We start from the raw sequence: 15,840 nt of genomic DNA, 5'->3' as shown, positions 1-15,840 counted from the left end.
CATGAGGGAGAGTAATTACTGACAGAGTTTACATTTTTGGGTGAACTATCCCTTTAAGAGTTTCACATACTATTTTGATCCCTATTTGCAGAATATGACCCATTTGCATTTTTTTTTTTTTCTTTATTGGGTTTTTAACAGTAACAATTACAATCATCTTCCCATCCCATCCCCTCCCCCCTACAGCTTAAAAAAAAAAAAAAAAAAGAAAAAAAAAAGGGGGGTATTTCCCAGCAGTGACAGTGAAGAAATTCCCCATTTGCATTTTTGAGGGTCTCTTTCATGCATTCACTTGTTTATATATTCACTCAAGTTCCTACATTCGTTCCTTCGTTCACTGCTTACGTCATGGCCTGATAGATCGATTCCACTCCATATCTCATGGCGAACTCGTCCACGATCTCCTGCGCCGTCTCTTCGTAATACACTTTCCAGGCGTCATCGCCTTTGGCGTCGGGAATCTTCACGCCGCCGCTGTTCTGCTTCTCAGTGGTGTAGTGGAAGATGTGCTACAAGCAAACATGGTCACCGATTATTCCTGAAGATTTTCAATGCACCGATTACACAGATTTAGTTTTACGTCCCAATCAGGTGTGAGCAATGAGTTTCCAGCTGGGTTATTATCGTTAGCTAAAACTATTAAAGACATTTTTGTTAATTTATATTAGGGCTGACTTCTAATAGTCGAGGATTCGACGATTCGATTCGGAGAGGTCTGATTCGACTATGAACCTCATAGTCGAATAGTAGGCAAGTGTTATGAGGGGTGTGACGTTATTATATAACCGTGAGACCGACGGTTATAGTTGAACACCGTCATTAGATCTCTAACCGTCATTAGACCGCCAAAACCGTGCTATTAAAATATTTTTTACAAACATTTTTTATCATAGAGAATGTTTAAATACTAATATCATCTTACGAGGGAAACGGAGGCGGAGTTAGTGGTGCGATCGGAGGCTGAGTGCTGGAGATGATACAGGAGAGGTCTGTGCACCTACCGATCAGAGCGCGCGCTGACACGGAGTAAAGCCTTGTTTATACTCGACGCGTCCGCACAAGCGCTTAGGTGCGGACGGCAAAAAAATGACGCATTGGGTGCACAAGACCGACAAGACCCCATTTCGTTTGGCTGTGTGCACAGCTTTTTTTGTAACAGCGCGCGCGACGCCGCATCCGAGGATGAACGACTTCAAGCCGAATCTGCCCGAGCATGTAGGCTACGTCTCACCGCACCGGCAAGCAGTTTGCGCGTCTAAATTGCAAAGTTCATTGCAAAGTTTTTTGTAAAGGTTTTGTTTACTGTGTGTGATTTATTTAAAACAAAGCACGTTCATTGCAACGTTTTTTTGTGTTAAGGATTAATTTAATGGAAAGCACATTCACTTCTAGTTGTCTTGCTGTTTATTTTAAATAAACGTAGAGCGAGTTGTCCTATAACAGACGAACAGTTATTCAACCGAACGTCTAGCTGCTATCTAAAAAAAAAAAGAAAAAAGGTTCGACTATCAGTCGACTATGGCAAAATCTAACAAATCAGATTCGACTATGAAAATCCTTAGTCGAAAACAGCCCTAATTTATATAAAGCGGAAATAAAAAAATAATAAAAATATTAGATTACACATTTTATGAAAAAAACCCCAAACAAAACAAATGGCAAATAACTGAAATAAGTTAAAGCACAAAAATTACGAACTGGAAATAAAAAAATAATAATTAAACCTGAAACTTAAATAAAAATAAATTAAACCTAAATACTAAATAGTAATATTTAAAAAAAACTAATAAAACTGACAAAAGCACATTCCGAAATTACTCAAAATGTAACAAAAAATAAAATGTAAAAATAAAAGCTATTATAATTTAAATAAGAGCTATAATAGTGTATAAATAATACTAAAATAACACTGGTTTCCAGCTTAATCTTAACCTCAAAAAAGTGAGGAATATTCTGAGCAAAATGACAAATTCGCAGACAATCAGAATGAATATGATTTTTAATATGCAATATGTGGTGTCATTTTGGTCTAATGAGATTTCAAAGTGGGAGAAGCAACTGTGTGTGACGCAGCGAAAATAAAACAACAGACGAAAACACTATTAACTACGGTGGCCGAGACAGCTCAACGCGCTGCAACTGAAGCAAACACATGCAAATAGAAAGAAAACGCATGCAAATAGAAAAAAAATATCTTCATCAGTTTCACAACACACGTGTGCTCCAAATACAGAAAACGCGCTGCAAATAACACAGACCACACCGGACATGTTTCCAGGGGAACCAAATAAGTGAGGAACCCGGCTGAGACGTGCTTATTGCTCGTGAGCTTCCCTATGCCCTACTCCCTTCGAAGGGCAGATTGCAGAGCCCTTAAAGTGGGACTGTGGAGTGAGCAGGGCTCTAGTGTGCTGTTAGGCAGCCGTGTGGAGCGCACTTGATGAAGGAGCAACGAAAGACAACGTAATTTCCTCATTATTTTCACCCGGGATGTTCCCATGACAACGCAGCACGGCGTCCATCAGCTGGTCTTACGACAGAAATATAATGCTGTTAACATAACGGATGCAAATACATTTTTATTTTTAGTTTACAAAAAAGCTTTTAAAATATGCGTTATATATCTGTGTCTCAACTTTAAAATTTTGGACCCTACATTACCTTCATTTTCTTTATGAAAATGTAATAACATGAAACAATTTTAGAGTGTAACTGATGTATAGGTAAATATCTTTCCTTCATGTTTTTCTTCTTTATCTTTTTTATTTATTTATTTTTGTTTCCAGCTCATTGTTCTTTTCTCATTTGTATTCTGATGACATTGAACATATTGGTAATACATTTTGTACATCGTATACAAGTTGTATGTCATAAAAAAAAAAGTAATCTCTGTATGTTTTGCACAAATGAATAAATAAATAAAGTATAATTTTAAGCTGTAAGCACCAGCACGCATTGATCTATGGATATCTATGCCAGCACGTCCCAGCCGGGTTCGTCACTTATTTGGTTCCCCTGGAAACATTTCCGTTGTGCTCTGTGTTATTTGCAGCGCGTTTCTGTATGGTGGTGTTGTGAGTATTTGAAGCACACGTGTGTTGTGAAACTGATGAAGATGTTTTCTGAATTTGCGGGTGTTTTTTTTCTTTGCACGCGTTTTTTTTCTATTTGCATGCGTTTTATTTTATTTGCATGTGTTTTTTTCTATTTGCACGCGTTTTTTCTATTTGCATGCGTTTTATTTTATTTGCATGCGTTTTATTTTATTTGCACGCGTTTTTTTCTATTTGCATGCGTTTTATTTTATTTGCATGCGTTTTATTTTATTTGCATGTGTTTTATTTTATTTGCATGCGTTTTATTTTATTTGCATGCGTTTTATTTTATTTGCATGCGTTTTTTCTATTTGCATGCGTTTTTTTCTATTTGCATGCGTTTTATTTTATTTGCATGCGTTTTATTTTATTTGCATGTGTTTTATTTTATTTGCATGTGTTTTATTTTATTTGCATGCATTTTATTTTATTTGCATGTGTTTTTTTCTATTTGCACACGTTTTTTTTATTTGCATGCGTTTTATTTTATTTGCATGTGTTTTATTTTATTTGCATGCGTTTTATTTTATTTGCATGCGTTTTATTTTATTTGCACACGTTTTTTTCTATTTGCATGTGTTTTATTTTATTTGCATGCATTTTATTTTATTTGCATGTGTTTTTTTCTATTTGCACACGTTTTTTTCTATTTGCATGCGTTTTATTTTATTTGCATGCGTTTTATTTTATTTGCATGTGTTTTATTTTATTTGCATGTGTTTTATTTTATTTGCATGCGTTTTATTTTATTTGCACGCGTTTTTTTCTATTTGCATGCGTTTTATTTTATTTGCATGCGTTTTATTTTATTTGCATGTGTTTTATTTTATTTGCATGTGTTTTATTTTATTTGCATGCATTTTATTTTATTTGCATGTGTTTTTTTCTATTTGCACACGTTTTTTTTTATTTGCATGCGTTTTATTTTATTTGCATGTGTTTTATTTTATTTGCATGCGTTTTATTTTATTTGCATGCGTTTTATTTTATTTGCACACGTTTTTTTCTATTTGCATGTGTTTTATTTTATTTGCATCCATTTTATTTTATTTGCATGTGTTTTTTTCTATTTGCACACGTTTTTTTCTATTTGCATGCGTTTTATTTTATTTGCATGCGTTTTATTTTATTTGCATGTGCTTTTTTCTATTTGCACGCGTTTTTTTCTATTTGCATGCGTTTTATTTTATTTGCATGTGTTTTTTTCTATTTGCACGTGTTTTTTTCTATTTGCATGCATTTTATTTTATTTGCATGTGTTTTTTTCTATTTGCATGCATTTTTTTCTATTTGCATGCGTTTTATTTTATTTGCATGCGTTTTATTTTATTTGCATGTGTTTTTTTCTATTTGCATGCATTTTTTTCTATTTGCATGCGTTTTATTTTATTTGCATGCGTTTTATTTTATTTGCATGTGTTTTTTTCTATTTGCATGCATTTTTTTCTATTTGCATGTGTTTTCTTCAGTTGCAGCGCGTTGAGCTCTCTCGGCCACCGTAATTAACACAGAACAGATAAAAAACGCTTGATGAAATACTGTTTACAACTGTAATGTGGCATTTATGAGTGAAAGTAAATATTCAGCAAAATATGTGTGTGTGTGTGTGTGTGTGTGTGTGTGTGTGTGTGTGTGTGTGTGTGTGTGTGTGCGTGCGTAGTGTAGCGCGTTGTGGACCCGCCTATAGGCTCATATAACTAATGCGCTATTTAAAAAAAAAAAAAATACTGCCCCATTGACTTTAGACCAGGTTTTTGTTGGTCAATGTCTCAGTCTATTTCAGTTCCTCAAAATAGCAACACGCCAACAATGCTCCTGAACACACACCTCGTTTCCAGACCCGCAGCCCATGGGTGCAAATGCATTTGATATTTAAACAACGTAGCGCAGGACTTGAAAATGAAAACTGCGTCAGGCTGAAACTAGCAAAACACACTTGTGTCGTGCATTGCGCCGGGTGTATGATAGGGCCCAACAATGTGTATTATATATATATATTTGCATGTACCTCATGCAGGCAGGTGTACTGAACGTGGTACGGAGCCACAGTTTCCTCTCCTTTAATCTCCACACTGATGTGCATGCGGATCGCTCCTGATACGGCCGATTTATCCGTGCGCTTGTCTATTCAGAGAGAGAGAGAGAGAGAGAGAGAGAGAGAGAGAGAGAGAGAGAGAGAGAGAGAGAAGGTCTAATAATTCCCTCAAGATCATATTCATTAGAGATGTTGCTCGAAGCCACTTCTATAATAAGTATAGAATCACTTTGACTTACCGAGGTTGTACCAGACGTCCATTTCTCCACTGAGCGTTCGCACTTCGATGATGGTCTGTCCCAGAAAGTCGTCAGACTCGCGCTTGAAGCGTTGCTTTACACGAGACTTGATATCATCATCCTCATCCCAGACGCGCACCTTTATCCGGTCTGAAGAGTTATGGCACTCACTGCACACAAGAGAAGCAGAGAATCGAATTCAAAACTTCATAGGTAACACTTTACAATAAGGTTCAATAGTTAACATTAGTTGATGTATTAACTAACGTGAACTAACCGTGAGCAATCCATTTGTTCCTGTATTTGTTACTCTTTGTTAATGTTAGTTAATAAAAATACAGATGTTCATTGTTAGTTCACAGTGCATTAACTAATATTAACAATATTTTAATAAAGTATTAGAAACATGTTGAAATTTTAAAAGAAAGATTAATAAATGCTGTATATGTGCAGTTCATTATTAGTTCATGCTAACTAATGTAGTTAGCTAATGTTAACTGACGAACCTTATAGTAAAGTGTTACTACTTAATAAAAACGATACAGACAATATTTAAAAATATATCTAATAAAAATGACAAAAACAATTGTAAAAACGATTGTACAAAAACTTTTAAATTAAAATGAAACCAAAAAATATACAAATAAAATGTAATTTAAAATATTAACAAAAACTCTAACAGGATAATCAATGATTCTAAAATAACATTGATTTAACACAACACATTTTTCCATCAGAATAACATGCATTGATGAATCATTCAATAAGACCAATTTTACATTTTTAAGACACTAAACAGTTTAATTTTGATTGCATATTTTGCATATATGACGACTGCATGCATGCACTCACAAGTGAAAGCTCTCGTCCCAGATGGGGTTGAGATTGCCGTAGATGGTCTTGGTTCTCTTCTTGGTTTTCCCCACCTGTACGGTGACGTAGGGGTCACTCGAACCCGTCTTATCCTTCGCCTGAAGACCCTGAGCACACGACACTGACAGAAAACAAACAAATGCTTTTACAGACGGCTATAAAGATGATGCAAATACATAATATTTCATGCCTTTTTTTCGGCTGTAGCTCAAACACAAGAGCATGACTTCATTGGTCCATGAACTGATCAAATGTATAACTTCAATGCAATGTAAAGTATGGCAAGCCATTTTAACTTTGATTCATTTCCAGGATATGAATTCTTGATATCAGCAATTACATTGTTACTAGTAAAAATGCGAATTCCTGATATCAATCATTCAATTGTCACTATAGTTGAAATGTCTATTCTTGATATCAACAGTTGAATTGCTACTAGTAAAAAATTTCATTTTTGATATCTGGAAATGTATTTCTGATATCAATATAATTTCAGATATCTAATGGCTCGTTTCCACTGAGTGGTACGGTACAGTTCGGTTCGGTTCGGTACGCAATTATTTGCGTTTCCACTGTCAAAAGTTGTGAATGGTACCAAAAAGCCGAACCGTACCGTACCACTTTTTGGGTACCCTTCCGTTGGGGTACCTAGCACAGTGGTACGGTACTAAAAGGAGGAGCTAGACTCACTGCAGAACGCTGATTGGTTGACAGAGTATCGTCACTTGCGCGTGCTACAAGGGCATTAGAAGCATACAGTTGAAATATAATACTACTGTTATTGTGTCACAAAATGTAGTTTTGAGAGTATTTCAGGCGAGAAAGTCGTTTTTTAAAGCTCAAATCTGTGGTTTATTTATAGATTTATGATAATTTGAAGATCCATTCCAAGCAATCACCGGACGCTGGGCGCTCGTGCACCCCGCTGGAGCAGCCTTTCCTCGGCTAGCCGTTCTGATGTTTGCCGCTGACTCTGACGTCTCTGTAGTGGTTAAACATGAGATATAATTCGCCTTGTACAGACCTAACAGGCGATCTTTGGTCTCGTGAATCTATTATTCGTTCCCTGGCCAATAGTTTTGGCAGAAGGCTAAGTGAAGTTTCATATATTTGAGCGCTGAACTTGTATATTTGACTGAATTGTTTGCTTTATGTTATTAAAGCTTTACTGTACACTCACCGGCCACTTTATTAGGTACCCCATGCTAGTAACGGGTTGGACCCCCTTTTGCCTTCAGAACTGCCTCAATTCTTCGTGGCATAGATTCAACAAGGTGCTGGAAGCATTCCTCAGGGAGTTTGGTCCATATTGACATGATGGCATCACACAGTTGCCGCAGATTTGTCGGCTGCACATCCATGATGCGAATCTCCCGTTCCACCACATCCCAAAGATGCTCTATTGGGTTGAGATCTGGTGACTGTGGAGGCCATTTTAGTACAGTGAACTCATTGTCATGTTCAATAAACCAATTTGAAATGATTAGAGCTTTGTGACATGGTGGAAGTAGCCATCAGAGGATGGGTACATGGTGGCCATAAAGGGATGGACATGGTCAGAAACAATGCTCAGGTAGGCCGTGGCATTTAAACGATGCCCAATTGGCACTAAGGGGCCTAAAGTGTGCCAGGAAAACATCCCCCACACCATTACACCACCACCACCAGCCTGCACAGTGGTAACAAGGCATGATGGTTCCATGTTCTCATTCTGTTTACGCCAAATTCTGACTCTAACATCTGAATGTCTCAACAGAAATCGAGACTCATCAGACCAGGCAACATTTTTCCAGTCTTCAACTGTTCAATTTTGGTGAGCTCTTGCAAATTGTAGCCTCTTTTTCCTATTTGTAGTGGAGATGAGTGGTACCCGGTGGAGTCTTCTGCTGTTGTAGCCCATCCGCCTCAAGGTTGTGCGTGTTGTGGCTTCACAAATGCTTTGCTGCATACCTCGGTTGTAACGAGTGGTTATTTCAGTCACTGTTGCCCTTCTATCAGCTCGAACCAGTCTGGCCATTCTCCTCTGACCTCTGGCATCAACAAGGCATTTCCGCCCACAGAACTGCCGCTCACTGGATGTTTTTTCTTTTTCGGACCATTCTCTGTAAACCCTAGAGATGGTTGTGCGTGAAAATCCCAGTAGATTAGCAGTTTCTGAAATACTCAGACCAGCCCTTCTGGCACCAACAATCATGCCACGTTCAAAGTCACTCAAATCAACTTTCTTCCCCATACTGATGCTCGGTTTGAACTGCAGGAGATTGTCTTGACCATGTCTACATGCCTAAATGCACTGAGTTGCCGCCATGTGATTGGCTGCTTAGAAATTAAGTGTTAACGAGCAGTTGGACAGGTGTACCTAATAAAGTGGCCGGTGAGTGTATATCTTTTTGTACCTTTTACTTATACTTTTATAATGGCTATTATTGATAAAACTGAAATTCAACAAAAATAGATAGTTTTGTCATTTTTTAATTTTATTACAAGATCATCTGTAAAGTTGTTTATTGCAACATTTGTACCAATGCAATATGCAATACATTGCCTGGAATATGTTTAATATTTTTTAATTTAAACGAAAAGAGGCAGGGTTGTGTTTTATATTTAGTTTTGTTATAAATATAACGTTACATACATGCAGTGAATATAATCAATAGGCTATGCGTTGCCTGAACCACATTTGTGTGCTTATAATGTTTAAAATGTATTTAAATTAAATCGAAAAGAAGCAGAGTGGTGTTTTATAACATATTTCATTTTATTGTTGCCTAAAATGTACATAATCGGAGTAGCAGAGCGAGCTGAGCTGTTCCATCAGCAGAATTACTGGACTTGCATCCTCGGGATCATTCTCCTGAGTCGGACTTTGCGTGGCTACTTGGTATTTAGAAACGCGTAATGCCAGCGCTCGTTTCTTGTGACAAACAAGCCGAGAAGCAAGATCAAGATCTGCTGTCTGTCATCCATTGTTGTTTACTATGTCGCTTTCTTCGCGCGAAAATGACGTCGATCGCTTCTCTCCGGCAAACACCACGCCTATCAAGTAAGGGTACTGTTGGCGGTGGAAACGCTAGCCGGATCATGCTGTACCGACCCGACCCGTACTGTACTGTACTGTACTGTGCTGTACGCCTCAGTGGAAACGAGCCATAAAATGGCTTTCTTACTAGTAACAATCACATTCATGATATCAAACATGAACATTGTTACTAGTAGCAATTCATTTGTTGATATCAAGAATAAAGATTTTTACTAGTAAGAATTGTATTTCTGATATGTGAAATTGGAATTTCTACTAGTAAGAAATCTATTCTTGATATCAACAATTGATTTTGTATGGCAGCCTATGGTGACATTTCACTAGTGAAAATACAATTACAGATATCAAGAATTATAGTTTTTACTAGTTGAAGTTAAATTGTTGATTTTAACTATTGAAAATGTTACTAGTAGAAATCTAATTCCTGATATCAATAACTATTATTTTAACTAGTGAAAATTAAATTGTTGATATCAAGAATTCATATCCTGGAAATGAATGAAAGTTAAAACGGCTTGCCATATTCAAAGTAGCTTTGAATAAAAGCATCAGTCAAATGTACACATGTAAATATTTTCATGCATCTTTTTGATTCATTTACACTGATATCTGTAATTCTGAGTTCACCTGTGATGCTGATCTTGGCCGACCACTTCGACGTGCCGTCCAGAACGCTCTGCTTGATTTGTTTCATCTGAGTCCCGTGGCTCGCCTTGGGAATGTCGAACACTTCTTGGATCAGCTCGAAGATCTCAGGTTTGTTGCGCTCGCGGATCTTCATGCGGTCCTTCAGGACCATGATGATGTTCTGCGTTCGATCCTCAGCACCGTGTTTCGAGCTCTTCTCAGCAGCTCCTGAAGGACACATCCACAACATCAGCTCTAATGACTGCACAAAGCTTCTTACACAAGCTCAATTTATATAATGAGAAGGTTCTCAGAAAACTGTGTAAGAACAACTTTACTAAAACTTTCTAAGATTTTCCATTTTCCAGTAATTTGTCTAGCTATTAGGGATGGGCATTTTTGTTAATTTCTCATTTCGATCATTGACAGGTCTCAAAATTTGTACTCGAGTACTCGGGGGGCGGGGCATGTGCGGGGGGCGGGGTGTGTAGCTCGTGAAAATTTTAATATTTTAAGACATTTATGAAAATTTATGTTGACAAATAAAAATATGACATCAAAACATGTCTATGAAAACATGAACGTGTGAATAGAAAAAACTGCTAGATTGATGCATCAATGTTATCGAAAAAGAAACATCTAAAGGGAAGCTGCTTGAGGTAAAGCTAAAGAGTAAATGATCTCCAGTAAACTGAAGCCCGTTCTATGACACATCCTATGAGATTAATAATCAGATATCCTATAACATAAACGTAATATTACAACGATTTGCAAAAAAGGACACGCATGCACGTGAACTAGTTGTCTATGGTTTGAAAGTGAAACTCTGGATGCGCTCTTCTCTTAACAGCGCGCTGATACACGGGCAACTAAAGCACAGAGAATTTACAACATTCTTACACAATCCTGTTCTCATTATAGTGCTGAATATGGCATATTGGCGCTGCACATCTTGCACTTAATTTTTATTTTTTATGATAGAAAGTGATTAGGCTACAGTCATCACTGCGCGTTTTCGAAGCCATAACTAGAAACAAGTTTAAATAAAACATAGGTTTACTGTTTAAAAAATTAGAACAAAATAACACTGCTACATTATTAATATCATCAATGATTTTTGCCCATCAAGCCTATCTAAAAGGAATAGGCCTATGACTGAAAGGAATATAAGAAATAACCTGATTATAGTCAATAATGTCGGACATTCCATTTGAGCTGAAACTGAAGAGTGAGTGAACGGTCGGTAAACTGCCGCGTTTTTTCTAGCTGGTTATTAAACTCAACCAAACGCTTCTTATTTGAGATTAATCAGATATAGACAACATAAAAGTAATCTTACAACTTATATCTGCACCAAAAAGACGCGAATGTGTACATGAACTTGACCGTGCTAGTCTGATGTTGTGGACAGCGCGTTGAAAAACGAAAGCACAGAGAATTTACAACATCCTATTACAATCGTGTTCTCATTGTTATGTTATGCATAGATTGGCGCTGCACATCTTGCACTTAACTGTATTTCATGATCAAAGTGATTCCAGGCATCACAGTGCACGTTTTCAAATCCAGTTTCACTTTATTTCGCCGGTCTGGAAGGCGTGCTGTTGTCTAACGCTAACAAATCAGACCACAGGAACCGCCCCAAATGCCACAATAACCAATCAGAGAAAGAGAGAAATTAGTTTTTTTGGGGACGATCATTGTTTTCATGATCGATCGTCGCTGTCACGTATGAGTACTCGAGTACCCGTGCACATCCCTACTAGCTATAAGATCTTAATTTAAAGTGCCCCATTTATGCTATTTTAAAGGTCCCTAATGTTAACAATAGGTTTACATGCACCCAAGGTCAAAATGTTCTCATAATCTCCACTGCAGCATCAGCTCTTTTCTCACAGCGTCTGAAACGCTTCGTTTGCAGATTCAGTCTCTCTAAACCCCGCCTCTCTGAGAGCTGCTCTGCTCTGATTGGTCAGACGGCACAGTCTGCTGTGATTGGTCGACCACATACAGCACGTGTCGAAAACCAAATGCCTATTTCCATATCTGGATTTCAGCTCTTCCTCAACACTTGATTCACAGTGATAGAAACGATGGCGTCGGTTTTCCGTATCAGTTCCAGCGCGAGTCCTCGTCATTTTGAAGTGCAGAAAAGTGGATTTGCAGCGCTAAAAATAGCATCGACAACACAAACCAAACTCTTGCAGTCTCACTAGTGTTTGAGGGCGGAGCAAAGGAGACGCTATTCGCCGGCAGCCAATGAAAACCACAGGCTGGCATTATGCAAATTTGTTACATTGTTATGTAGGTTTTGTAAAAGAAAGTGAGACTGTAATTGCTGACGACTCGTTTCGGCAGTTCAGAATCGATTCTTGCTTTTAGGAGACAATAACGTCTACTTTGATCTTTAAAATTTTGCAGACCTATATTAGTATTGCATGAAAGGTAATATTTTAAAAAGCATAACAGGAGCCCTTTAAAGCAGGGTCAATCTAAAAAAACGATGTCATTTGTGTGTGTGCTAAATGTGTCCCCATGATGACTTACTACTGAACTTGGTCACATCATTATAGACAGACTTAAAGGGTTAGTTCACCCAAAAATGAAAATTTGGTCATTAATTATTCACCCTCATGTTGTTCCAAACCCATAAGACCTTCGTTTATCTTCGGAACACAAATTAAGATATTTTTGATGAAATCCGAGAGGTTTCTGAACCACCCATAGGCAGAAACGTCATTGCAACTTTAATAGACTGTCTGCTTAATATCTACTTTATTGTGATGCTCCCAACAGACATTCTACTGACTATAAGTAACTTTGCAAATGCATGTCAACTTATTCTACTAACCCGAACCCTAACCTAACAGTCTATGAATACTCTAATGAATGCTAGTTGCCACGTAGTAATTAAAGAAGCAATATGTTCAAATAAAAACTGTTGCCCTGTAAATGTAGTTACTTACTCCCCATCCCGGTGCTATTACACAATGGCAGAACCTAAAAAACAATGGGCCTTATCGTTAACCCGACGCAATTTTCATTTTCTCGTCCTGCGGCACGTTGTTTAAATAGGAAATGCATGTGTGCACCCAGGGCTGCGGGTCTGGAAACGAGGTGTGTGTTCAGGAGCATTGTTGGCGTGTTGCTATTTTGAGGAACTGAAATAGACTGAGACATTGACCAACTGAAACCTGGTCTAAAGTCAATGGGGCAGTATTTATTTTGTTATTTAAATAGCGCATTAGTAATATTAGCCTATAGGCGGGTCCACAACGCGCTACACTCTGCTTATTACACACACACTCTGCTTATTACACACACACTCTGCTCACTCTGCTTATTACACACACACACTCTGCTTATTACACACATACTCTGCTTATTACACACACACTCTGCTTATTACACACACACTCTGCTCACTCTGCTTATTACACACACACACTCTGCTTATTACACACACACACTCTGCTCACTCTGCTTATTACACACACACACTCTGCTTATTACACACACACTCTGCTTCACACACACACACTCTGCTTATTACACACACACTCTGCTTATTACACACACACTCTGCTTATTACACACACACACTCTGCTTATTACACACACACACACACACTCTGCTTATTACAAACACACACTCTGCTTATTACACACACACACACTCTGCTTATTACACACACACTCACACACACACACACTCTCTGCTTATTACACACACACTCTGCTTATTACACACACACTCTGCTTATTACACACACACTCTGCTCACTCTGCTTATTACACACACACACTCTGCTTATTACACACACACTCTGCTTCACACACACACACTCTGCTTATTACACACACTCTGCTTATTACACACACACTCTGCTTATTACACACACACACTCTGCTTATTACACACACACACACTCTGCTTATTACAAACACACACTCTGCTTATTACACACACACACACACACACTCTGCTTATTACACACACACACACACACACACACACACACACACACACACACACACACACACACTCTGCTTATTACACACACACTCTCTGCTTATTACACACACACAATCTGCTTATTACACACACACACACACTCTGCTTATTACACACACACTCTGCTTATTACACACACACACACACACACACTCTGCTTATTACACACACACTCTGCTTATTACACACACACTCTGCTTATTACACACACACTCTGCTCACTCTGCTTATTACACACACACACTCTGCTTATTACACACACACACTCTGCTCACTCTGCTTATTACACACACACACTCTGCTTATTACACACACACTCTGCTTCACACACACACACTCTGCTTATTACACACACACTCTGCTTATTACACACACACTCTGCTTATTACACACACACACTCTGCTTATTACACACACACACACACTCTGCTTATTACAAACACACACTCTGCTTATTACACACACACACACTCTGCTTATTACACACACACTCACACACACACACACTCTCTGCTTATTACACACACACTCTGCTTATTACACACACACTCTGCTTATTACACACACACTCTGCTCACTCTGCTTATTACACACACACACTCTGCTTATTACACACACACTCTGCTTCACACACACACACTCTGCTTATTACACACACTCTGCTTATTACACACACACTCTGCTTATTACACACACACACTCTGCTTATTACACACACACACACTCTGCTTATTACAAACACACACTCTGCTTATTACACACACACACACACACACACACACTCTGCTTATTACACACACACACACACACACACACACACACACACACACACACTCTGCTTATTACACACACACTCTCTGCTTATTACACACACACAATCTGCTTATTACACACACACACACACTCTGCTTATTACACACACACTCTGCTTATTACACACACACACACACTCTGCTTATTACACACACACACACACACTCTGCTTATTACACACACACTCTCTGCTTATTACACACATACTCTCTGCTTATTACACACACACTTTCTGCTTATTACACACACACACACTCTGCTTATTACACACACACTCTGCTTATTACACACACACACACACACACACACACACACACACTCTGCTTATTACACACACACTCTCTGCTTATTACACACATACTCTCTGCTTATTACACACACACTCTCTGCTTATTACACACACACTCTCTGCTTATTACACACATACTCTCTGCTTATTACACACACACTCTCTGCTTATTACACACACACTCTCTGCTTATTACACACACACTCTCTGCTTATTACACACACACTCTCTGCTTATTACACACACACAATCTGCTTATTACACACACACACACTCTGCTTATTACACACACACTCTCTGCTTATTACACACACACTCTCTGCTTATTACACACACACTCTCTGCTTATTACACACACACAATCTGCTAATTACACACACACACACTCTGCTTATTACACACACACTCTCTGCTTATTACACACACACACTCTGCTTATTACACACACACTCTGCTTATTACACACACACTCTCTGCTTATTACACACACAATCTGCTTATTACACACATACTCTCTGCTTATTACACACACACTCTCTGCTTATTACACACACACAATCTGCTTATTACACACACACACACTCTGCTTATTACACACACACTCTGCTTATTACACACACACTCTCTGCTTATTACACACACACTCTGCTTATTACACACACACTCTGCTTATTACACACACACTCTGCTTATTACACACACACACTCTCCTTATTACACACACACTCTGCTTATTACACACACTCTCCTTATTACACACACACACTCTGCTTATTACACACACACACACTCTGTCTGCTTATTACACACAAAC

At 38.2% G+C, this 15,840-nt stretch overlaps 1 protein-coding gene across 2 annotated transcripts in view; it reads right to left on the bottom strand.

Annotated features, from left to right (window-relative positions):
* The window catches only part of LOC130106520 (protein unc-13 homolog A), a 125,103-nt gene that overhangs the window by 51,365 nt on the left and 57,898 nt on the right, over positions 1-15,840 (bottom strand). For both annotated transcript variants that reach the window (XM_056272669.1, XM_056272670.1), the window contains exons 16-20: positions 9,910-10,137; positions 6,222-6,363; positions 5,370-5,539; positions 5,104-5,219; positions 346-509 (exon numbers count right to left, since the gene is read on the bottom strand). In XM_056272669.1, the coding sequence (XP_056128644.1) occupies positions 346-509; positions 5,104-5,219; positions 5,370-5,539; positions 6,222-6,363; positions 9,910-10,137 (820 nt within the window). The remainder of the gene's footprint in view (positions 1-345; positions 510-5,103; positions 5,220-5,369; positions 5,540-6,221; positions 6,364-9,909; positions 10,138-15,840) is intronic.

Source organism: Rhinichthys klamathensis, unplaced genomic scaffold, assembly GCF_029890125.1.
Source record: "Rhinichthys klamathensis goyatoka isolate OS25496 unplaced genomic scaffold, OSU_Roscu_1.1 h1tg000342l_1, whole genome shotgun sequence".
NCBI lineage: Eukaryota > Metazoa > Chordata > Actinopteri > Cypriniformes > Leuciscidae > Rhinichthys > Rhinichthys klamathensis.
The sequence above is the reverse complement of the archived record's forward strand: the minus strand, read 5'-3'. Positions and strand labels throughout refer to the sequence as shown.